The sequence below is a fragment of the Peromyscus californicus genome, unplaced genomic scaffold (genome assembly GCF_007827085.1).
Source record: "Peromyscus californicus insignis strain IS unplaced genomic scaffold, ASM782708v3 Scaffold_8__1_contigs__length_139910024, whole genome shotgun sequence".
In the NCBI taxonomy this organism is placed as follows: domain Eukaryota; kingdom Metazoa; phylum Chordata; class Mammalia; order Rodentia; family Cricetidae; genus Peromyscus; species Peromyscus californicus.
Window position 1 is genome coordinate 49,882,587 of NW_026294606.1, and position 26,230 is coordinate 49,908,816.

General features: G+C 39.2%; 1 protein-coding gene across 1 annotated transcript in view; it reads left to right on the forward strand.

Annotated features, from left to right (window-relative positions):
- Ryr2 (ryanodine receptor 2) overlaps positions 1-26,230 on the forward strand; it is a 594,119-nt gene that overhangs the window by 268,385 nt on the left and 299,504 nt on the right. Inside the window, 2 exon segments of the mRNA XM_052728780.1 lie at positions 8,655-8,729; positions 10,703-10,859. Of these exon segments, the coding sequence (XP_052584740.1) occupies positions 8,655-8,729; positions 10,703-10,859 (232 nt within the window).

Genomic DNA, 26,230 nt, shown 5'->3' on the forward strand with positions numbered 1-26,230 from the left:
TTACTTCTCTGGCCTCTGTAAAACAAAGATGATTCAGTGTGCTGTCATTATGAATAACTGACAAATCATGAGATGAGGTTCACAGAATGAGCTGAATGTCTCTCAGTCTGGCTTAGAAAGAGGCACATGGTTCATGACCCTGCACACAGTTAGATGACCTAGTCCCCTTATGAGGATACTGCTCCCAGGTTACTGTGTAGGGGGCACCCTTCTGTCAAGTTCAGCACAGTCAAGGATGAAGCTATCCATGTTTGTCAGCTTTCTGACAGATATATGACCTTTCTGGGTATTTTTGCTTGTTTGGTTTTGCAAATGAATATCTAGTGTTTAAAAAGCTACCCCTAACCTATTGGAGTATCTCTGCTTTGTCAAAGATCAGTTGACTGTATTTGTGTGGATCCATTTCTGGTCTACAAACAAAGATAGTTTTATTTTCTTTATTGCTTTATGTATACTTTTCTTTATTTTTATTTTTTTGGTGCATTTTTAAAGGTAAGATCTCATACAGCTCAGGTTATCCTTGTACTCACTGTAAGACTAAGGATGACTTTGAACTTCTGATCTTCCTGCCTCCACTTCGATGTGCTGGAATTACAGGCATGAGTCACCACACCAACCCAATTGGTTTTCTATGTTAACTTAGTATTTGGAGCTTGTCTATAAGGTAAGTTATTGGCTTCAGGAGTATATGTTATTATTGATGTAATAGATCATATAAATTTTTTAATGAGAATATGACGAGACCCAGCTCTAGCATTGGCCCTCAGAAAAAGGCTTGCATGGGGTTGTCTGACTTAAAGACAAAGATTAATTTATTGTCCCCAACAGTATTTATAACAGAAGATGACTCATGTCTTTGAATACGCTGTTAGTAACTCTTTTATGACTGTGATAAAATATCTGACAGAAACAACTTGTGGGAGAATTTGATTCAGGTCCTGGTTTCAGAGATTCATCATTGGCAGGCAAGGTAGGCTGGTAGGACCCTGTGGTGGAGACTGCAAGTCTTGGCTGCAGAGCGGGAAGCAGAGAGAGCAAGGTGGGACCAGGAATGAGTGTGACAGTCAAAGGCCCTCTGCTGGGGACTTTACTTCTGCCAGTCAGTTTCCACCTCCCTTAGGTTCCACAGCCTTCAAAAATCGCACCATAGTCTGGGGACCAAGCATTCAAACCACAAGTCCGAGGTGGGTATTTCAGATCCAAGCCATAACAAATGTCTTGAAGCCCATAATACTACTGATTTGACATAGTGACTCAGTTCATGATTGAGTCTTTGCTTATCACTATAGAAGACTGACTACAAACTCCAGTATTACCATTTGAATCCTCAGAGGACTCTTTACAGTACTATAGAGAGGTTACATCATTCTTAACATCCTCATAGTAACCAAGGGAATGCTTGAAGAATGGAAGCAGGGGAGAGATGGCTCAGTAGTTAAGAGTGCATATGGCTCTTGCAGAGTACCCAACTTCAGTTCCCAACACCCATGTTGGGTTGTTCACAACTGCCTGTAGATCTAGCTCCAGGGAATCTGACATCTACTTCTGGACTTCAAGGGCACATATGCATAGACACACACACACACACACACACACACACACACACACACACACACACACACACACACACACAAAATCTTAAAAAGTGGAGGGTCTGAGTTTGGCTACCTGCCCAAGTTTGTACAATTTGAAATGATGTCTTTGGAAAGTTCACAGCAATGAGTTATGAAAGTAACTTGCCAAATTCTTCCTGCCCTACAAAAAAAGTGAGCTCATGGCTGTAATGTCATCTGGAGAAGGTGCCCTCTGTCAGAGCTCACTCTTGTAGCCATCAGGGGTCTTCTCATAGCACCCAGTGTTTTTATTAATGATGCTTTATGATTATATCCTAAAGCTCACTAATTGGAATTGTGTATCCTATAAAATTTTATTATGAATAAATACCCCCATGTCAGGCAGTAAGAAGCTTGTAAAGATTTGTACTCTCATTAGTATGCTAATATAGTATTTTCTGGGCTTCAGATTCAGAAGATGAATAAGCTAGCTGTCACAGCACTTGCTTTTTACCCAGAGAATGAATGGTTGAACAATTGAGATAAGATTTAAATTATATTTTATGACTCCCAGAGCCAAAAGAGCTAACTACTTATGTTTTGGTGGACAATGTTATAATAACCATGAGAAGCTGAATTGATGACATTGTGGGGAGACTGTGTGCTTAGAATAAGTTTAAAGTTCCTCTTACATGGTCAGCTTGAAATATGAGTTCCTAATGAAGCACATTGCATTGGAGAAGAATGTGTTATGGAAGCATAATGTACAGAGTAGTCATGAATGAGCTTGTATGATTGGTTGTTACATGTGCATTTCAAAAATTCCTGTTCAGTGAAATGGCAATGACTTCAGCTTTTCCGATTTATGATCTAGAAGTGTCTGTTAACAAAAAATGTGTGGTTAGTATCAGCTTTTGGGTTTGTCATCCTAGTTACTCAAAAAGCTGTGGCAGGGGGACCTCCAGCCAAAGACCAGCCTTGGCTACCGAGTGAGTTTAGAGTCAGCTGGGCAATTTAGAGAGACCGGTTGCTAGCTAAAAATGTAGAAAGAGGTCTGGGCATTCAGCTCGGTGCTAGAGTGCTTGCCTTGTCATGTATGATGTCCTGGGCTCAATCCCCAGTACTGTGCAGTAATAATAATTTGGGGATGTTAGAAATATTATTAACTTGTATTATTTTTACTTATCCCCCCCCAACTATCTATAACAGTGTAAGGAGGAAAGGGTTTATTTCAATCACAGTTTCATATAACATATCATCATCAAAAGCAATGAGGGCAGAAACTCAAGCAGGGCAGGAACCTGGAGGCAGGAACTGATACAGAGGCCATGAAAGGGTGCTTCTTACTGGCTTGCTCCACATGGCTTGCTCAGCCTGCTTTCATATAGAACCCCGGACCACCTGCCCAGGGCTGGACCCACCCACAATGGGCCAGGCCCTCCCATATCAATCACTAATTAAGAAAATGCCCTACAGGCTTGTCTACAGCTCCATCTTTTGGAGGCATTTTCTGAATTGAGGCTCCCTCTTCTCCAGTGACTCTAGCTTGCATCAAGTTGACATAAAACTTGCCAACACAACATCCATTCGACTTCCTTGAATTTTGACAAATTGCTGCCATTGGCATTGTCCCCATTTACCACCAGGCAGTGTTGTCTAAGTCTTTTTTAACTTCTTAAAGAAGGTTTTTTTTTCTTCCCTCCAGTCTTCCATGTAGAAAGGATGATTGCCCTGAGAAAATCATTGAGTTGTCTGAGTTTAAAGATATTAATACCATTTGGTAAACTTGTTGGACTTTGTGGTGGTCTCATTACTGAGAATGGCCTTCATAGGCCATATTTGAATGTTTGGTGCTCAGTTAGAACTGTTTTGGGAAGGATTAGGAGATATGGCCTTGTTGGAGGAGATATGTCACTGGGGGTGGACTTTGAGATTTCAAAAGTCCATGACAGGCCCTGTTTCTCTGCTTTGTGTTTGTAGTCTCAACATGCCAGCTCTCAGCTACTGCTCCAGTACCATGCCTACTGATCTGCTGCTGTGCTCCCTGTAACACTGGTCATAGACTCTAACCATCTGAGCCCTCAAATTAAATTCTTTCAGAAGTTGGTCATGGTGTCTCTTCACAGCAGTAGAAAAGTAACTTAAACAGACTTTGAAAAAAGTGTCTTTTTGGACTCTGATTTTGATGCCTTAGATACAAGGTGGGCAAAAGTGATTCTCCCTTCATAGAATAGGTGCTTGCCTCCAGGTGGATCAAACTTTAAATAAGCTTGCCTTCCCTTTGTGTCATTTAGAATGGGCCTATAGCCTTGTTCCATTTAGGGTTTTTGATACCTTGCACTAACATTTAACCTGAAATAGCCCATGGAGACTTAAAAAAAAACACCAACATCTACACATTCCGTTTATATGGGGGAATCCAATAAATGACCAAGCTGCCCTGGTTAGCTGTGAGTACTTGGGAGGGAGCCCAGGTTCTCTATCTACTGTTGGATCGGAACATTTTGCAAACACAGAGTTCAGGGGAGGAGGACCTTTAGGACAGAGCTAAAAGATTTCAGAAAGGAAGTAGGATTTACTCTCCTTTCAACTTTGTGTTTTAAAAATCTGAATTAAACTTATCGTTAGTTTTCTACTCATATAAAATTAAAAAAACTTCCTGCTAAGTTGAAATGGAAGGTTAGAAAGAAAATGTTTGAGCAGTTCCCCTGTATAGATATGTAATTTTACACAGCCATATCCATACTGTGTGTATGTTAAAGCCCATTTTTTTTCAACCTTGTGATTTCTCTATCCCTGTCTGTTTAGTCACCATTTTAGGTTCATTATTCAACACCTTTTTCTAAGCTCATTTAGAACTGAATATTTGCATACTTATGGCAGATTCATAGTGATTTATTGTTGTACAGAAAGTGGGTATCATTTATATTTCTGTCTCAGTTTCATTTTCTGTTACTGTGATAAAACATCCTAAGAAACACAACTTAGGGGAAAGGAAAAGTGTGGATTTTAAGCTTCAGTTTCAGTTTCTGATTCACCATGGTGGGGAAGTCACTGTGGCAGGGACCTGAGAGAACTGGTCACATTGCTTCTACAGGCAGCAGAAGAGACCAACAAATACATGCGTGTGTTAATTCCTTTCTCTCTCCTATTGACTGTGGGTGTGATGATTCCAGGTGCTTCAAGTTCCTGCCACCTGGATTTCCCCATGATGTGGTCTCTGCCTGCACTTGTGAGCCAAATAAATCCCCTTTCCTAAGTCAGTGTGCTTTCTTACAGTACCAGAGAAAAAAAGGAAGACAACTCCTGTGTCTTTATATTTACACATATCCTAGAGCTCCATCTTTCTGTTTTGTATTAATGTGGTTTGTTCTTTTTTCTCTTCAGACAAGAGTTCTTCCTTTTATTCCACTTTTTTTTAAATAATTGAGGGATTGTAGGCTAATGGCTTTCACTCTGACTCTCTTGATGCAAGGCACAGAGGTTATGAAATGGTTGTATCTTCATTTTATTCCAGTTACAGTAAATCTTTGATTTTAATTTTGATTCTGAGAAAGTTTCTTTATTTTCTAAATGGTTAGGATTTTTTAAAATTCCATTTCTAAATTTCATTGTTAACCATCAGAAGAAATGACAAGGAGTCTGGGGGTGGGGTGGGAAAATGGCTCAGAGGTTAAGAACACTGGCTGCTCTTGCTGAGGATCCAGCTTGAATTCCCAACACCCACAAAGTTGCTCACAGCTGTCTGTTACTCCAGTTTTAGGGCATCTAATGGCCTCTGTAGGCACCAGGAATACATGTGATGCAAGGCAAAACACCCATATGCATAAAAAAGTAAACAAATCTTAAAAATATATCTAGTACGCTGTTCTTTATGATGAAACACAAGACTTTTATTAAAACAGAGTAATCTAAACTATCATCTATCTATCTATTATCTATCTATCTATCTATCTATCTATCTATCTATCTATCTATCATCTTTTACCTAATCTATCATTTGTGTATATATACACAGAGAAACTGAATGTCTAGATTACTTTTCATTTATTTCTTAAACATATACCTGGAGACTGGTTTTGTTAGCCTGAGTGTTGTCTCTGCCTTACATTTTTCTAAAGCTGCTGAAGCATTACTATTACATAACTAAGGTTAAGAACAATGCCAATCAAATAACTAGTGTAGCCCCGTAGTTCTCAAAATGTCAATCTGCAGAATATACTTCCTGTAAGGACTTAGGAGAAATGTAGATTCATGGGTTTCACCCTTGACTTCAATCAGACTCTAGCCATGAGGCCAGCTTGGGCCTTAGGAGGATCTTGAGAAAATTCTACCTCACTAAATGTTAAGATTCATCCACCTGCATCTAGTGCTGTACTTGGACTGATTTTGTCTCAAGGGACATTAAGAAATGTGAGAGCCAGTTTTGCCTATACCAGCCTGGAAGGCTGCTCTTGGCATTTAGTTGATAGGGGGTAAGATTGCTGAAAATGTCCTATAATAAAGGAGACAGTCCCACTGTTGCAAATATCCTATAATGTAAGGGACAGCTCCAATGCTGCCAATATCCTATAATGTAGGGGACAGCCCCAGCAGCAGAGATATACCCAACTCCACACAGTAGGTGTACTGCTATGGAGATACTCATCTAAACCATGGGATCCAAGTTTTTGGCTCTTTATTGGACTCAGCTGAAGACTTTTTTCTTTTCTTTTTATTAAGAATTTATTTTTATTCATTTTACACACCAATCAAAGATCCCCCTCTTCCCTCCTCCCGCCCCCAGCCTCCCCCTCACAACCCACCCCCGACTCCCATCCACAAGAAGTCAAGGCCTCCCATGGGGAGGCACATTCAGTAGAGGCAAGTCCAAACCCTTCCCCCTGCCTCAAGGCTGCATGAGGTGTGCCATCGTAGGTAGTGGGCTCCACAAAGCCCTCCTTTAAAAAGAGCTAAACTCCACATCTACTTTATATGAGGTGAGGGTATGGCATAGCATTTTTGATAGTTTCTTGTATGGTTATTATCTACAAGCGTGTCAGAAAGTAACTGCTGTAGATAGTGTTTACAGATGCACCCCAAATCCTCTGGGCACTGTGGACTCCTGAGGATGGTTCTGAGCCTACAGGTCGATCTTAAGAAATGAACAGCCAGGTATTGTGTTCCCCCTGATGGTTATGATATCACAGGAAGTGGGCAACATGTATCTCTGAAATATTATTCTAAAAAAAGTCTAAATTGAATAAGCAGCTATGGTTAGAGGTAGACTTAGAAATAAAGGCCATCATGAAGCTGGAGAGGTTGCTCCATGGTAAGAGTTCTTGCCGTTCCTGTAGAGAATCTGAGTTCAATGCTTACCAGCCATATTAGGCAACTCACAACCACCTTTAATGAGGATGGGGGTACAATTAGAAAAATCCAGAATACAGAAAGTTCGGTGGGACAAATGGAACTGAATTTTTCATAAAACAAGGAAGGAAGGAAGAAAGGAAGGAAGGAAGGAAGAAAACAACATGAACAAAGCGAACACTCCACAAAAGCCCAAGAACCAGGAAGAGAGAGAGGAAGTAGTGAAAACTACCCTAGAATGAGGAGGAAAGTGAACCAACATGCACATCTTGTTTGAATCCTGATAAAAACAATGGGAGGAAAGATTTTGTGAGACAATTTAGAAGATTTGAAAAGTGACTGGATATTTTAAAATATCAATATTTTTACAGGTTGTCTGTGGAGGGATAAGTAGAGGCTGTATGTACTCTAGATGGCCTTACATTTTGTGCTGGGTGTGCAAGGGCATATTTATTCTAATTTTGTGTGTATTTGAGAAATTCCACAGTAAAGATAGAGTGAAAAAGCCTGTCAAAGGGGAGAAGGAGGAGAAGGAGGCCAGGATGGTGTCAAAAACATGGCCTGGGCAGAAAGGATTTCCACAGTGTTTTTGCAAAAGAACCCTTTGGAGTTGGTGACAGGAAGGTTGACGACCATGGCAAAATCCGTTTCAATAGAGAAACAGGTCTGGGAGGAGATTGGAGCAGAAGGAGAACCAACAGGAGGCAGTGGTAGTGAGACTGGGGTTGAAGGGGTAGGAGGGTGGTAGGGAGGCTGGAGAGGAGGGAGTGAGGTGTTGGTGTTCTTTTGAGAGAGAACATTCCTATATGTTTAGATCATGAGGGCTATACTCTCGAGAAGTTACTGAAACCTTGGGAAAAGATACAATATGTGTGTACAAGCTTTGGCTTCCTTGCAACATTGTTGAAAGGTGGTCGCAGAGATCAATTTGGACAATTTATGTAAGTTTCTCTACATCTTAAATTGTTCGAAGTGCTTTGGCCTTTGGGTACATGTAATATGCATCCAGAGATACACCTTTTCTGATTTTTTGTTTATGTATATGTGTGCATTATATATTAAATATTTTATTTCTACTTATGTATTTATGTGTATGTGCATACATGTGTGGGTACCTATGGATGCTAGAAGAGGGCATTGGCTCACCTGGACCTGGAGTTACAGGCAGCTGTGAGCCACACAACATGGATGCTAGGAACCAAACTTAGGTTCTCTGCAAGTGGGGCACGTACTTTTAACCCCTGATCCATCACCCCGACTCCATCTTTTTATATTTTGTCATACATTGCCCATTTGGTATAAATTGCAGATGATTGTATTAAAATACTAATAATTGGTCTTCTTATATTTCTCGGAAGTATTTTAAATAATAAAAGCCAAATTTAGAACTGTGAAAAATTACATGCATATATTTAAATAATAATATATAAAACCATACCTAAACTGGTGTGTACTTCCACAGACCAAAGTTGGTAAAAATCTGTCCTATAGAGGGCAGTTATGGAAACATTATATTAATATTATAGGGGGAAATGATGGTGAGAGAATATGTTTAAATAAATGCTTATTGAGGAAGAACTTATTGATCACTGTTACACTTATTTTTATCTCCAGCTGTATTATCTCCTGCCTCACAGTAGATTTTTAACTGTCCATTCACAGGCTGTTCCATATCCTGCTTTCTCTCAATTTGCTTAAAAGGCAGAAAAGAATGAAACCTGTTAAACTCAAACTTTTTTTTTATGTCAACAGAACAGTTCATTACGAAGGTGGTGCTGTATCGGTTCATGCACGTTCCCTCTGGAGACTAGAGACCCTAAGAGTCGCGTAAGTAGAACTTCTACACCTAGGCTAACATTCTGAGGGTACAGAATGATCAGTGCCTTTGGCTTCCAATTCAGGGTGAGATGGTCCTGTTAATAGCTCCAGAAGCAAGCAACATGGAAAACGAATGTGGTGTCCAACCCCTTGTTCTTCTCGTCTCTTTCTGCCTCTTCTGTCTGTCTTGATTCACTAGGCACTAGACTTCAGAATGGTCCCATTTCATACACCGTACAGCCTGCCTTTCTCTTTGCTCTTTTGCTTTGTTACATCATCTCAGCCTATGCTTGGCATCTTCCTGGCACAAAGTGCTACTAGTACAGATTGATGTCTAATTTGGAAGCAGGACAAGTTATCTGCAAGCCTGTCACTCACCTGAAGCCTGAAACTTTGTGGGTTTAAACTTCTAAAGGTGTGCATGAATATGAAGAATTCAACATCTACCTGCAGAGACCATGAACTTTATACTCACTGAAGTAGGACATTCTGGATAGTAGCAAAACAAAACAAAACAAAACAACCCCAAAACACTACAGTATTCATTATAGCAATAAGAATTTAGATATACATGCATGTACATATGTTTTTGGTCAATGTAAAAGTTATCTAAGGAGTGCCTTTCAGTTCATTTAAATGAACACCACATCACTGATTAAGGTATAGCTTTAAACTGCTTTAGACAAAGCTATCAGACAAAACTTTTAAAAAAATAAATGAAAGATTTAGTCTTTGTTTAAAATGCACTAAGTTGTCTGTGTATTTTTCCTACAATATTGCACTCTAATGGGAGTTATTAGCATAGGATACAGACTCCTTGAATGAGAGCCAAGGACTGTTTTACTACAGTCAGTGTCTATAGATTTTTTTTAAAAAGTGTGCACAATTTACCTACTTAATGATAAACATGCAGTTTTGTGTCTGCAGTAATTTTGCTCAGGTATTCCATACATCAATTTTAGAAAACTCGATACATACTTGATTAATATTATCCTGATCAGTTTATAAAGATGAGTAGAAAATAACTTCCTGTGTACTAAAGGAGAAATGTTTTTGTTTTGTTTTTTTGAGAAAGTGTTTCTCTGTGTAGCCCTGACTGTCTTGTAAATGGCTCTGTAGACCAGGCTAGCCTTTCTTAGAGATCTGCCTTTCTCTGCTTCCTGAGTGCTGGGATTAAAGACATGTGCCACCAGCCCAAAGAAGTGATGTTTTAAAATAAAATGGCTTCATCACTGCTTTCCAAATAATCAAGTAAGAATAAATAGTGCTGTGAGTTGATATTCTACTTCGTTTACTTAGAAATACTTCAATTCTTTTTTCATGTGTAAAGAATGCTTATTATTCCAATTTCTCACTTGTGTTGGTCTCCTGAGGGATTCAGCTTCATGGTGGTGTGTTTTTGTGATTGTGTTTTGTGATTGAAAAGAAGTTTCCCTTCTTTCCCTGTCATCTTCCTTAGCAATAAGATGTTCTTGTCAACTCTTGTATGTTATTCAGTTAGTCTATAACATCACACTTCCCTGTTCACAATATTTAATGTTTGATAATTAAAAAATTCAGTCATTTTTGGTATGAATATCATGTTAAGTCCACTTTAATATTAATACTTTGGATAATTATTAAGCTTGTAGGTAAAATTTTATTACATATGCATCTAATGTATACCTGTACATAACTAAGCTGGCATTTTAAAATGTTTAAAGTAAGGGAAATATTATAGCTACATAGTTAAAGTAATCTGATCCCCCAAATTCCGAAGTATAAAAGCTGTGAGTTTCAACTCCAGTCTTCTCAGTCTGTCTCCCCTTTTTGCACCTGCTTCTGAGATGTTTGTGCATACAGACATATAGCATATATGTCTGCACGTGCTATATATAGTGTTTATCCACACACATGTGCACACACAGAGTCATGCTTGTACATGTCAATGGCTGTCTCTCTGATGGTGATGTGATTGGATCACATTCTGGTTGTTCTGTCAGGTGGAGTGGAAGTCACATAAGATGGGGCCAACCATTCCGACTCCGGCACGTCACAACAGGAAAATACTTAAGCCTTATGGAAGACAAGAACCTTCTCCTCATGGACAAAGAAAAAGCTGATGTCAAATCAACGGCCTTTGCCTTCCGGTCTTCCAAGGTAAGATGGATTGCATCATTTGTGGATTTCTGTCTATGTGTCCCTGCTTTGTTCCTGTGATGCTGGGAACACAGAAAGAACTGATGTAAAGTTTTCCCATTCCCAGCTTCTCTTCCCAATTTTTTTCCTCATTGAATCAGTTTCCTAAACTACTGAAATGAGCAGGGATAGCCTGCTGGCTTCATGGTTTTCATTTTTAGATAAAGTGCACCCTCTAGCTCCTTCCTGATTTCTTTTTTTTTCTTTCTTTTGAAAATATAAAATTTTATTTTATATTTTTTCCTTTTATTGAAAAATATATTTTTTCTCAATTATATAGCCTGATTATGGTTCCCTTCCCTGTATTCTTCCCAGTTCTTTCCCACCTTCCCTCCCATTCAGATTCACTCCTTTCTGTCTCTCATTAGAAAATAAACAGGCTTCTACAGGAGAATAACAACATCAAATATATTAAGATAAAACAAAAACTAATACATAATAGGACAAAACAAATAAACAGAAGGAAAAGAGACCAAGAAAAGGTACAAGCCACAGATACACAAGCGGAGACCCACTCATTTACACAGTCAGGAATCCCATAAAAACACTAGACTGGAAGCCATAATATAGATGCAAAGGACCTGTAGGGTAAAAAGAGAGAGAGAAAAGAAATTATATAAATAAAAATTTTAAAAATATAGAATTGAAAAAAGGAAATCCATGACACAACATTATAAGACAAGGAACCACCAAAGATGCTTTTGGGTTCCTTTTCTGTTGGCCATCTACAGCTGGGCATGTAGCCTGCCCTTAAGAATAGTTTGTTTCCCCAGTGAGACTCTCTTGGAGAAAACTACATTTTCATTTGCAAGTGGTTGTCAACTGGAGATAGCTTCTGGGTTAGAGATGGGAGCATGTGTCCACTTCTCCTTTCAGCTCTAGGACTCCATCTGGTGTAGACCTGTACATGCCCCATGCAGGCTGCCTTAGTCTCTGTGAGTTCATATGAGCTTTTGCATGGTGATTTAAAGGGTCTTGTTTCCTTGGTGTTCTCCATCTCCTCTGGCTCTTATACTTTTTCTGCCTCCTCTACCACAGGGTTCCATGAGCCCTGAGGGGAAAGATTTGATGTAGACATCTTGTTGAGGTCTTTCACTCTCTGCCATAATGTCTGGGTCTCTTCATTTGTTCCCATCTGCTGCAGGAGGAAGATCCTCTGATGATGGCTGAGCAAGGTACTGATCCATGTGTGTAGCAGAATGTCATTAGGAATCATTCATTAGGAGACATTTTATTGCTACTTTTTTTTCAAGAACAGTTTTATTTGGTTTTATTCTAGGTCCCTGGGCTAGTTAGTCTCTTGGTCAGCTTCAGGTATGGGTTTCATCTTGTGGAGTGAGCTGTAAGTCAAATCAGATATTGGTTGGTTACTCCTATAAGCTTTGTGCCCCCTTTGCACTAGCACATCTTGAAGGCAGGATACCATTGTAGATTAAAGGGTTTCTGGGTGGGCTGGCGTTTACATTTCTCCTTTGGTAGTGTGCAAAGTACGTTCCTGTACCAAAGATGCTAGCACATAGAGGTGAAGGCTGTATGTAGGCACCAGCTTGACTTTTCCATGTTCAATGAGTTGGTGATAGCTTCAGTAATAGTGCCTTAATGTCAGTTTGTGGGGTGGACAACCTTGCCTTGTTCCTGATTTTAGTGGAATTGCTTCAAGTTCCTCTCTATTTAAGTTGATGTTGGTTATGGGCTTGCTGTAAACTGCCTTTATTATGTTGAGGTATGTTCCTTGTATAGCTATTCTCTCCAGGACTTTTTATCATGAAAGGGTGCTGGATTTTTTTGCACTTAATGAGATGATCATGTGTTTTTTGTCTGTCAGTTTGTTTATACAGTGGATTACATTTATCAATTTATATATGTCGAACCATCCCTGTATCTCTGGGATGAAGCCTACTAGATTATGGTGAATCATCTTTTTGATGTGTTCTTGGACTTGGTTTATAAGTATTTTATTGAGAATTTTTGCATCTATGTTCATAGTGGAAATTGGTCTGTAATTCTCTTTTGTTGTTGGATCTTTATGTTGTTTAGGTATCAGGGTAACTGGCCCTGTAAAAAGAATTGGGCAATGTTTCTTTTGTCTCTATTTTGTGTAATAATTTGAGAAGTATTGGCATTCATTTTTCTTTGAAATTCTGGTAGAATTCTGTGCTAAAACCATCTGGCCCTGGATCTTTTTTAGTTGGGATATTTTTACTTACTGCTTCTCTTTCACTAGGATTATAGGTCTACTTAAAATGCTTATCTGATATTGATTTAAGTTTGGTAGTTGGTAGATATCAAGAGAAGTATCCATTTCTTTTTGGTATAACACAGGTTTTTGAAGTATGTCCTTGTAATTCTTTGAATTTCCTTAGTGTCTATTGTTATGTCCCCATTTTCACCTCTAATTTTGTCAAATTTAAATATTGTGTCTTCACCTTTTAATTAATTTGGTTAACAGTTTGTTAGTCTTATTGATTTCCTCAAAGAAACAACTCTTTGTTTCATTGATTCTTTGTTTTATTTTTTTTGTTTCTATTTTATTGATTTCAGCCCTGAATTTGATTATTTCTTGCCAATCTACTCCTTTTGGGTGTGACTTATTCTTTTTGTTCTAGAGCTTTCAGGTGTTCTATTAAGTTACTAGTATGAGATCTCTCCAATTTTTTTTTGTGTGTAGGCATTTAGGGATATGAACTTCCCTCTTACCACTGCCTTCATTGTGTCCCATAAGTTTGGGTATGTTGTATATTAATTTTCATTCAATTCTGGAAAGTATTTCTTTCTTAATTTCTGTCTTGACTCATTTTCGTTTAGTAGAGAGTGTCTGTGAATTTTTAAGGTTCTGTTGTTCCTATTGTTGATACCCAGCTTTACTCTATAGTGGTCAGACACGATGCAGAGTATTATTTCAGTTTTCTTGTATCTCTTGAGATTTGCTTTGTATTCAAGTATGTGGTCAATTTTGGAGAAAATGAGCTGCTGAGAAGAAGGTATATTCTTTTGTGTTTGGGGGCAATGTTCTATAAATATCTGTTGGGTCCATTTGGTTTATAACTTCTGTTAGCTCCAGCATTCTCTTTAGTTTCAGTCTAGATGACATGTCTATTGATGAGAGTGGGGTATTTAAGTCACCCACTACAGTGTGTGAAGGTCGAAATATGATTTAAGCTGTAGTAGTGTTTCTTTTTGAACTTGGGTATCCTTGTATTTGGTGCATAAATGTTAAGAATTGCAATGTCTTTTTTGGTGGATTTTTCCTTTGATGAGTATGTAGTGCCCTTTCAAAGATAAGATGTATCCCAAACTTACATTCTTTCTTGTGTTTATCCTCCTGCCTCAGCCTCCCATGTACTGGCAGCAAAATTGTGCATTAAAATTGATCTTGGTGGCTTGCACTGATAACCCCAATACTAGGGAGGCAGAGACAGGTGGATCCCTAAGGCTGTTGACCAGCCAGATTTTTGAATTGATGAGTTCTAGGTCCCATGGAGACCCTATTTCCAAAAATAAAGTGTGCAGAACCTGGAGAATGCTACCCAAGGCTGTCCTCTGGTTTCCACATTCATGGCTATACATCTGCACATACAGATACCACTAATACACCTGCTATTGGGCACACACAGACATGCACAGATAGACATATAGTAGACACACTGCACACAACTACATAGGAAAACATTGAAAAGATTTTCCAAAGTATAGCATTTAAAATGCAAAATCCATGTTTCCAAAGTTGGTGAAAATGAGGGAAAAGTAAGAGGAACATGGAGTGATGTGCTCACTTCCTATGAAATAGAATCGTAGTGATCTTTCATGTTATGGATATATTACTTTTTAGAATTATTAATTTTTTTAGTTAGCATACAGAATAATAGGTTTCATTATAACATTTTTATATGTAACATAGTCATAGTTTGCCACCCACTCTGCATTTTCCACCCACTCCATTATTACCTTTCATTGTCCCCTCTAAGGTTTTAAAAATGGGAAATCAAGTTGAATACCACAGCATGTACCTGATATCTCAGCACTTGGGAGGCAGAAGCAGACAGATGTTGATGGAGGGGTAGGCAGGAGGATCACAAATTCAAGGCTGACTTGGACTATATAGAGGCACTCTTAAAATAGAAAAACAATCCCAAGAAACCATTCCCTAGAAACACAGAATTAGCAGTGACAAGGTAAACATTCACTTATGTATGGTGTTTACTAAAGTAAGGCAATGGAAGAGAGGTTGATGAGCAAGAAGATGCTGTTCACCCTCTAGCCTCACATGAATGAGAAACTTTCCAGGAAGAACTGTAAGCACAGATGTTTACAAAGACAATTAGGGAACCAAGACCACAGAGAGCAAGCAAACCAGAGAACCTAGCATGTGATAGGGCATGGACTCAAAGCATTGGCTTTATAAGGATATATGAATAGAATAAAGTGCAATTTAAAATGAAAACAATTTGGTATTGGATCATGAAATATAAGCCATGATAGAGACCACCTGTAATGAAACTTTATTTGGAGAGACTGAAAAAAGAATGGCTAATGGAATACCCAGGACAATATTATCCCAAAGCAACAAGGGAGCTTGGCTGAAATACACCCTGGGATAATATCCAGGCAAATGAAAGCATTGCAGTGACAAAATATATATATTTCATGGTATTAAATAGTGAAAACCATTGAAGATGTAAGTTGTGAAATTTATGTACCAAATCTCTAATGTAGCCTTAATAATCATAACCTGCAGGAAAAAAGTCTGTGTCTTTGTGGGAGAATATATGCTAATCTTTCAAGTTCACAGACTTTAGAAGGATCAGAAAATAAGAGTGGGGGAGGGGGAGATTTTGTACTGAGCCTTGGTGTGGCAGATACCTGTAATCCCAGCCCTCAGGAGGCAGAGAAGGGGGATCCCTGGGCAAGCAGATTAGCTAGACTGGCCAATTGGTGAGCTCTGGGTTCAGGTGAGTGAAACAGAGTGGAGAAGGATGTAAGCAGACACATGGCATTGACAACTTTGGGCTTCACCAGTCATGTGTACACACATGCCCAAGCACATACGTATGCACACACACATATGTAAACATGCATATACATATACCGCATATATGTATAAATAAATAAACCCATAAGCACATGACAGGAAGGAAAGAAAAGAAGGAGAAGAGAGAAGAAACGTAAGACAGGAAGGAAGGTAGACGATGGATGTGTGTGGGGGAGGGTTTGCCCATCACAGTAGACACAGGTCTCTTGTAAGAACATAATCAAGTAGAGGATGACAGCCGTTAGAATGACAGTCTGTGCATAGTTCTGACTTACTTCTTTAGGACAGATTCCTCGAAGTGGAGACACTAACTCCAGAGCCGAGAATAACTTTGCAAGCTACTGGTGCGTCTTGCCTACAGCTGTAGCTTTTGATACTTTTTTTTTCTCTGAGTCTCTCTCCTAACATCCTGTCAGTGTTGGATTTGAGCTTGCATTTTAATTTTTTTACTGCCTAGGTTCTCAGTGGTTTCTATTCAGGGACTCTCATTCTGGAAGCTGATGGTCAAATAATGCCACCATCTCCACTGAAGGCAGCGAGGCCACTGTCTAAAAATGACTGTGATGAACTCTTTCTCTGAAACTCATTTTTTGCTTGACTCCCATGTCCACAGCACCACTCAACCCTGAAGGGTGCTAAGAACTGGTTTACACACACAGGCTCTTTGTATGTAATTCTCAATGGCTACTACACATGATGAGAGAGTGACAAACAGTGGAGCTGGGATTCAGGAAGAATCTTAATTTTAAAAATTGCGCCAAATTTTAAATATTACTGACAGACCAGGTAATTGATTTTTCCAAAAGGTTGAGACAATTGCCTGTATTACTTCTTTTAAAAATTATTACCCTTTCTATTATATAGTTTATATATAGCTATCATTGAACATTTAAAAAAGAGGGACCAACAACATGGCTCAGCAGATAAAGGTGTTGCCTCCAAGCCTGATGACCTGAGTTTGATCCTCTGTGTTGCTAGAGTTTTCCTGCCTGGCCCACAGTCAGGATAAATCTCTCTCACCTGCCAGTCCCACAGCTGCTCAGACCCAACCAAGTAAACACAGAGACTTATACTGGTTACAAACTGTATGGCCGTGGCAGGCTTCTTGCTAACTGTTCTTACAGCTTAAATTAATCCATTTCCATTAATCTATACCTTGCCACATGGCTCGTGGCTTACCGGCATCTTCACATGCTGTTTCTCATTGTGGCGGCTGGCAGTGTCTCTCTGACTCAGCCTTCCACTTCCCAGCTTTATTCTCCTCCTTGTCCCGCCTACACTTCCTGCCTAGCCAATGGCCAATCAGTGTTTTATTTATTGACTAATTAGCAACACATTTGCCATACAGAACATCCCACAGCACCTCTGGACCCACATGTTGGAAGGAAAGAAACGATGCTCACTGGTTGTCCTCTGATGCCCATGCACACACCCATCCATGCACATATACACTAAATAAACAAATGTGAAAAATTAAAAAGAGAATTCAGTAATGCAATCAGGGATAAATTAAGATAATTTGCAGTTTGGTCATTCAAAAATAACTCTATGCCTTTATTGAAACTTTTAAGAAATGTTGATAGTAAACAGACTTAATTATATACTTATTGGGTTTAACTATTATTTAACAAAGTATCTTGTTCAACAACGTTTTTTCTATAATGAAATTTGGGCAATTCAATATTCTGCAGTGCATATCTATGATAATGCCTTTAACTATTGCTTTGCATCTGAAAGGTTATTTTCACATTTTAAGTGAACAGTTTTGTCTTTAACTATTGTTGACTCCTTTGTTGGAAGTTGAACTGTTTTTGATCAATAGACAGGAAGGTTTCAGGAGATTCTGGTCTTAGGAACTGCAGAGTTGATTTTGATAAAAATCAATGACATCTTTGTAAATGGTTTATGGATGTTACTCTTTTGAGCTATAAAATTGTTTTTTGTTTGTTTTTAGTTTACTTTTAACTTATTGTTATGGGGGTTGCATACCTGAGGAGGGAATAGGACAACCTTTTAACGTCTATTCCTTTCTTCTGCCTTATCCATTTTACATGGGTTCCTGGGATTGACCCAGCTCACCAGGCTGTGCTGCAAAGTACCTTTACAGGCTGAGCCATCTCTGCTGCCCCAAACTCATCATTTTAAAGGCATTTTATAACCTTTGAAGTATTTCAATGAGAGAAGCATATTCCTCCTTCAGCAGTCTGTAGAACCTGGCTTCTCTGAGAAGATGAATGTGGACAACATCTTCCTGCTCCTTGTCTGTCGCCTGGGATGGAAGCTTTAGAGTGACTTCTAGAATGTACCTCTAGCATTCTTTTTTATGTGTGAGGTTGTACCACATGTATGTTTTTCATCTCTGTTTCAACTGCGTTCTCATTCTGACTATACATGGACGGAAATAAAGTAACTCTGAAGCCAGGCCATGAGTACTTGGGCTGACCAGAGAAACTTAGTCCAAAGCTGGGCACATTTCTGGGAGAAGGATCTCAAATCCCAATGTGCTGATCCTAAATTCTGCTGTTCCTCCCTCTTGAGAATGAGAAGGGAGGGTTTTCTAATTGTTCCAAGGTACTCCTTCCACTTGCCACCCTTGGGCCTCCTCTGACCACCTTGTCTTCTCAGTCTTTGGCATTGTGAACATTTTGAAAATGACCTCCACCCCCACCCCCCACCCCATATCAATTCCAAGACCATTATGGTGTGTTTCAGATAACTTAGATTTTCATTCTGTGTTATTTTAAAGTAGAGAAGTGACTTTGTCATGTATCTTTTTTTTTTAAAACCTGCTATCACCCTCTCCTCTTCTTCATCAAAAAGTATTGTTGCTTTTTGGTTTACACAGTCCCGTTAGAATACACAGTACTCTATCCACTATATGTTTTTAAAAGATTTACTTTTAATTATGAGCATGTATATATATGCACATGTGTGTGGCTGCCCCTGAATGTCAGAAGAGGGCACTGGAGTCCCTGGAGTTACGTGCAGTTGTAAACCACCCTATGTGGAAGCTGGGAACTGAACTTGGGTCTTCTGCAAGAGCACTAAGTGATCTTAACTGCTGAGCCATCTCTCCAGTCTCTCCTTCTATTTCTTATTTTAAATATTTTAATTATAGATGGTAGATTTCTAGAAGTTTATCATTAACTGTGTGGGAAATAGAGCTGTAATTAGAATTAAAACTACATCTATCAGAAACACTTAGGGGTATGAATGCATTCTAGTGTTATTATAGAAAAGGGATAGATCAGGATATAATTTTTGGGTAATGTTTTATATAATTTTGATTGGTAGAAAATATTTTTAGAAATAGATGTTTCTGATATTTAAGAAGTAAAGTCCACTTATGTGCTTTTTTATGTGCCTAAATTGGTGTACTATATTTATATAAATTTCTCTGAGACAGGGTCTCTCTATATAGGCTAGGCTTACTTGAGATTCAATATGTAGCCCAGGCTATCCTCAATCTCATGGTCTTTGTGTCTTAGTCTTCTTAGTGCCAGGATTATAGATATACATCAGCAGTTCTAGTAGTAGATGCTATTTTGATAGTTTAGTTTTATTTAAAATAAGTTACAATATAAAAATGAGAATCCCAGGAAAAAATAAATGTCAGAGAAATACACATATAAAAATACATTCCCCACACATAGACTGTGAAAAAATTAAAGATGTTAATAGTGTTGATTGTAATGTTTAAAATACCGCATTTTAATTGGAAAGAAGCCTAATGAAATTAAAATTCATTTATTCTGCAGAGTACTATCTGCAATTATATAATAAAGACAAACTAAACCAATGGAAACAAAATAAAATGAGAGTTTTCGTATTATCAAATTTTAGAGAAAATGGAATACATGGTTTTATACTTTTCTTTATTAGTGATAATTTGGTCCCAGCTCTGTATTTTTAAAATACATGTTGATCTCACACACAAACACACATATGTGAACACACATGAAGACACACATAACTATCCTGTACACATGTGTACAGGTTCATGCTTATGCAAATACACATGTGTGTGTGTGTATGTGTGTGTGTGTGTGTGTGTGTGTGTGTGTGTGTGTGTGTGTGTACATGCCTTTGGAGGACAGTAGTAAACTTCAGCTGTCCTTCCTCAAGAGCCATCCATCTCATATTTTGAAACAGGGTCTCTCACTGGCCTGTTTTACCAACTGAGCTAGACTGGCTCGTCAATGAGCCCCAGGGATCTCCCTGTCTTTATTCCCAGGGCTGGAAGTGCAAGTGTTTGCCAGATTTTTTCATATGGGCTCTGAGGCTAGAATTCAGGTCCTCATGCTTGCCAGGCAAGTACTTTACCAGCCGAGTAATCACTCAAGCTCCTCCGCCCCTGTGTGCCCATACACGATGTGAGATTCTTTTCCTTGGAGTATCAGTGATAGACATGAAACGTATGTTGCACTTTCCCTTGTTTTCAGTAAGAAAAATGAGCACGTCCCTTCTGGAAGATAAGAGTCCCTTTTTCTTACTGTGTCTTTGACTCAGGTATGCTTCAGGTCTGCAGTGCCTAAGGGGCTTGGCAGATACACTCTCTCTGTGGCTGTTAGTGAAAGAGTAAGCTTTTCTTGGTGAGTGGAAATGATGAACTTTTGTTTTAGACTCTATTAGTATCTTCATCTTTCTGAATTCCAAGATGAAAATCCACCCAGAGCCTGGCCTGGTGGCTCAGGCCTATTATCTCAGCTATGGAGTAAGCAGCCTTGGTCATGCTAAGCTCTGACACTGGGCTCCATCACATCCCCAGGTCTCTTCTGACCTTTAATTTTGAGAAAAGGTCTCAATCAGTTTCCCAGGCTGCCCTTGAACTTCACGAAATGGATGCATTGAACTTGCGGTCTTCCTGCCTCGCCCTCCACAGAAACAGCCGTACTGGAAGGCCTGCACACTGAGGCCAGGCTGTAATTATATTCTCAAAACTTACAGATCAGGAACATCATTCTTCCTTAAGACTCATAAATGATAAGGGTTTTTAAAATGTTGTACAAGGGGGTTGGAGATTTAGCTCAGTGGTAGAGCGCTTGCCTAGCAAGCGCAAGGCCCTGGATTCTGTCCTCAGCTCTGGAAAAAAGAAAAAAAAAACAAAACCAAAACAAAAAAAAGTTATACAAAACAAAACAAAACAACAACAAAATAAAACCCATGCTACTAGTCGACAAGAAAGACATATTTTTTTGGGGTGTCACAAGGGTGCCCATGACACTGATGTGAATGTTCCCTAGCCAATCCCAAGTTCAGGAGCTGGCAGAAAAATCACCAGTTGATGACAGCCCTATGTATTCAGAAGAAATTGAATCAGGTAGGACATAGTTTATAATGTAAGTGACATGGGCTCCCAGTTAAGGAAAGCAGTTGACATAATGAAGAATGCAGTTTCACACCTGTAGGTTTTTTAAGGCGTATTTTCCACTTCTAGAACTTTTAACTGGCTCTTACAGATGCCTTTATATGTCAGCTTTAATCATAATGTAGGCCCTGGCAGGCATATATGTATTGTACACCGGTATAATTTTCTTGTAGCTCAAAATACCACTGACATATTCCTTGGTAGGTGAACTCCCGGCTCTCCCTCCCTCGTGTACCGTGAATAGAAGTCTTTTGCCATGGAGGTGATAGGATGACAGCCTCAAATGAGACTAGCAATGCCATTAAAAGGACTGTGGGGATGAGGGCAAAAATAGATGGAAACACTTCCAGGCTGGGATTCTTTGTATATTATTTTATTTAAGACTTTATTTTTGGTTCAGAAAATATGAGTTTTAAAGCTCTTTCCCTCTTTCCTTTCCTCCCTTGCCTCTCTTCCTCATCTTGATTCAGGCTTGCTATGTATTTGAGGATGACCTTGAACTTCTCATCCTCCCACCCCAGCTCCCAAGTGCTGGCAATACAATGTGTCACCTGCCTGGGATATGCATTTGCTGCTAGGGACCCAGCCCAAGGTTTTATGCATGTTAGAAAGGCAACCTCTCAACCAAGCCACATCTCCACCCAGCCCTCAAAGCATCCCACATAAAGACAATAAGAGTAAAGTGTAACAGTTTGTAGCATGCTGTATAATCTGACTACCAAATTTGATGCGCTGTGTCATTTAAGTTAGGACAAACCTGTGACTAGAGACAACTGAGAGATTATTTTCAATCTTCATCAGGCAGTTGTAGAAACTGAGTCATTGTTAAGTTCTATGGAAGAGCCAGACTTAAGCTTCAGTGATAAATCTTAATAACTAATAGAGAAGAGACATCACTCACTCAGCATTCTCTGTATTTCAAAGGTCTTTAGTGACAAGGGATTAAATATCTAAAAAGTAGATTTATTTTTACATGATTTTTCCTCATAAAAACAGCTATACAAATTATCAGTGGGCACCAAGGAAGGGATAGAGTCTAGCAGGTGGGAGAGGATGTTAAAGATAGAAAAGGATAAGCAAAGTGTGTGTGTGTGTGTGTGTGTGTGTGTGTGTGTGTGAGAGAGAGAGAGAGAGAGAGAGAGAGAGAGAGAGAGAGAGAGAGAGAGAGAGAGAAAATTAATGAAACAGTATTTTGCAAGCTAACTAAAAAATTAATAATAGAAAATCCTAATCTCAAAGCTTACATGAAGCTGAACTTTGCGTGTACTAGGATTAAATTCAAAGGAGCTGAATATAGCAACCTTCTCTGAAGAGGAGCTGAGGAAAGAAGAGAAGATGGTGGAAATGATGGTTTTCTTAGGAGATAGAGATTTGGTTACAAGTATGTCAATGTCTAATAGCATTCAGCATGGCATTCAGTGAATGCCATGAGACCTTCAATGGCTATGAAAAGTATCTCAGTTGGGGTCCAGCCAGAGAAGCAAAAGTAGGATACCTGCATGATGTTCAGGGACTTACTGTGTAGCTTTGTCTGCTAGTACACAAGGGCTGGTTAGGGAAGTGGGACATCCACAGTGCATGTGGGCTTATGGGATAATTTTGAGACCCATTTCCCAGTGACCACTTATTCCCATTGTATTATAACATCATAAGGAAATGTGGTAAACCTTCTTTACCTTTCTATCTATCTATCTGTCTATCTATCTGTCTGTGTGTGTGTGTGTGTGTGTGTGTGTGTGTGTGTGAGAGAGAGAGAGAGAGAGAGAGAGAGAGAGAGAGAGAGAGAGAGAGAGAGGAGGGGGGGCATGCACATGTACCACAAGGCTCATGTGAGTCAGAGGAGGAGTTGGTTCTCTCTACCACATGAGTCCCAGATTTAAAACTCAGGTCTTCAGGCTTGGCAGCAGACACCTCTACCTGCTATGTGTTCCAATGCCTCATATTCTTTTGACCTTTCAGTTGTTCTTAACTTGAACCATTGTCTGTCTTAAGGAGATGGTATGTAACTAGGTATTATTAATAATGTATAATTTAAAATGAGAAAGAATGTCATTATTCAAGATTATGGGCCTATCAGTCCCCTAGCTCTATTGGTTAGTTATCCAGCAGTTGTATAAGATAAGAATGAAAGATTTCAGCTAATTCTAGAAGAGTCCAAATGGCAATTGTACAGCACTAGTTTTAGTGTGCTCATGAGTCTTGCTTGGTGAATACAGTGTCTCTGTGTCACTTACTAAGGCCATAGTTAGTTTAAAAATAGTTTCCCGTTTATAAGAAACCAGATCAATGTGCCCATTTTGGGCATTATTTTATACTTTTAAAGCCGTTTCCTAAATGGAATTATTTGAGTAGTTTGTTGGTACATTTTCTGTGGGACATGAGAAAGGATATATAGTCCTTACTTAATTCATTCACTTAGCAAATTGCTGTTGAGAACTGGCCTTTTATGTAGCTGGACAGATATGTCAGCATTTAAGAGCACATGATGCTCTTGTAGAAGCCAGGAGCTCCATTCTCAGAACTCATGTTGGGCAGCTCACAACCATCTGTAACTCCAGTTCCAAGGGATCTGATGCATTCTTCTGACTTTCATGGTACATGCATTTAGGTGCATATACCCATATGTATACACACACACATACATGTACATAATTAAAAAGAAAGACAAATATTTTTAAAAGAGCCTCACATTTGCAGACAATGATCAGATTCTGAGGATACAGAATGATTATAGCTAATTTCAATGATTAGTACACTGATTGATAGTGGAAGACAGTATTCATGTCAATATATAAATAAGAAGAGAAGAAGAAAGCAATGTCTGCACAATAATGGACTGAAAATATTTCTTGAGAATTTATAGTACCTAAAATCTCAAAATGGACAGAAATTACAGTTATGAATGAATGAATTCCAAGATGATATGCCAAAATGATCTCAAGGTTTCTTGACTGGCTATGTACCTGATGGGTATAATAGGTCTATGAAATAAACTGTGTTTTACAGGAAGTTTCTATTTAACAGCAGAATATGTATCTTAGAGTATGTTTTATTTTGTTTTGGTTTGCCTTATATGAGATGGAGTCTTGCTCTGAACCCCAAGGCTTGCCTTGAGCTTACTGTGCATCCCAAGCTGGCCTCAAACTCATAGCAGTTCCCTTGTCCCAGCATTCCAATACTGAGATTACAGATATGAGCCACTATGTCTGGCAGGTAGAGCACTTGTGGTATTCATATGATCTTCAGATTAGATATCCCTGCTGGTATTATTTCAATTTCATTGACCTTTTGTCTTCCAGTTCCAGTGATATCCAGGTAATCCAATATTCTGATTATTGCTATCAGTCTCTCTCTCTCTCTCTCTCTCTCTCTCTCTCTGTGTGTGTGTGTGTGTGTGTGTGTGTTTAAATGTACATTGTATTTTCTGGCAGAGATCACCTATCTGTGTATTCCTTGTGTGTGTAAAGGGTTTTCCTCTTGGCGTTTAAATATGTTTTATATGTATAATAGATGCTTTAGTGGGTAGGGAGATGGTTCAGTGGCTAATGTGCTTGCTGCACAGGTATGAGGACCAGAACTTGGATCCCCAAAACCTATGTAGATGCCTTGTGGGTTCCCAGGCTTGGAAGACAGAGACGGGGATCCCCAGAGCAAGGTGGCTGTGGAGACTAGGCTCACCAGTGTGCTATAGCTTTGATTGAGAGCCTCTGCCTCAGTGAATCAGGTGGAAGAACAATGAGGATAATTCACCACATCAAACTTAGGTTTCCACATGCACAAGAACACACATGTAAGTATACCTACACATGTGCTCACACACACATGCACAAACATGCATATACACACATACACATCTCATAGACATGAAAGCATAAACAAATGAACCACCTTAAGTTCTTTGTCTTCTAGCTGTATGATCAGGATCCACATTTATGTTGTTCCCTCACACACACACTTCCCTTTTTTGACATTAACTTTGACACTATAATGGACATCAGAAGTGATGCAGTGTGGAGACTGAAGTTTGCTTTTTTTCTCTGAAGACTTACTTCAGTTTTGCAGGCAGGTCACTCTGTGAGACTGAAACCTGCTCCTGTCTTTGGCAGTGAATAGTTGCTTATATTTCTACTTAGTTCTCTACATCCCACCTGCTGCCATTGTTCCCACCCTCCTCCCTGTGTGCACAGGTTATTGGTTGACAGGAATTGGGATGGGTTTCTGTAAAATTTTAAACCCCTCTGCATCCGAGTGTGTCTCTTTTGATACCTCAAGCCAAAGAGACAGTTGCTTCCTTTTGCTTGAGTGGTATTTATAGAGCCAGGTATACCTCGAGGAAAAGGCTGGCATCCATAAGCCAGGCTAAGAGTTGTTTGTCTTTTTAGAGTTCTACTGTCTAGTCCCTCCCTGCTTTTCTTATTTTTTTCCAAAATTTTGTAGTTACCCATGGGAAGACTTGTACTGCTAATCTCCATTTTCTAAAGTATAGTAACTCAATAGAAAAGCCCTTGATTTGTGAAAGGGAAGTCAGTGTGGAGTTTTCACATGGCTGTCACTTCCTAGTCTGTTTACTTGACTTGTAATAATGTAGGCTCACCTTCTGATGGAAGCTTTTATCCTATGTTCTCTTCTTGGCTCCTGAAACTCTGTACTTACTGTTGTTCAACACACTTGAGGCAGGTGAGCACAGGGGGTGGCTTAGCAATCAAAGGCTCTGCTGGGTTTGGATACACACACTTTCTTTCCAATAATGTACTTGGAAGCCTGGGATCTTTACCTGGAAATAGTATGCATGTACATCCCTTTCTGAACAATGCGGCCAGCAACTTGTTAACAACATGGGACCCCTACCTCTGGTGAGCTGTAGGCATACCTCTCTCTGGGTGATGGGATACATTTCTTCTCACCTTAACGACCACTAAACTTAGAGTCTGTTCA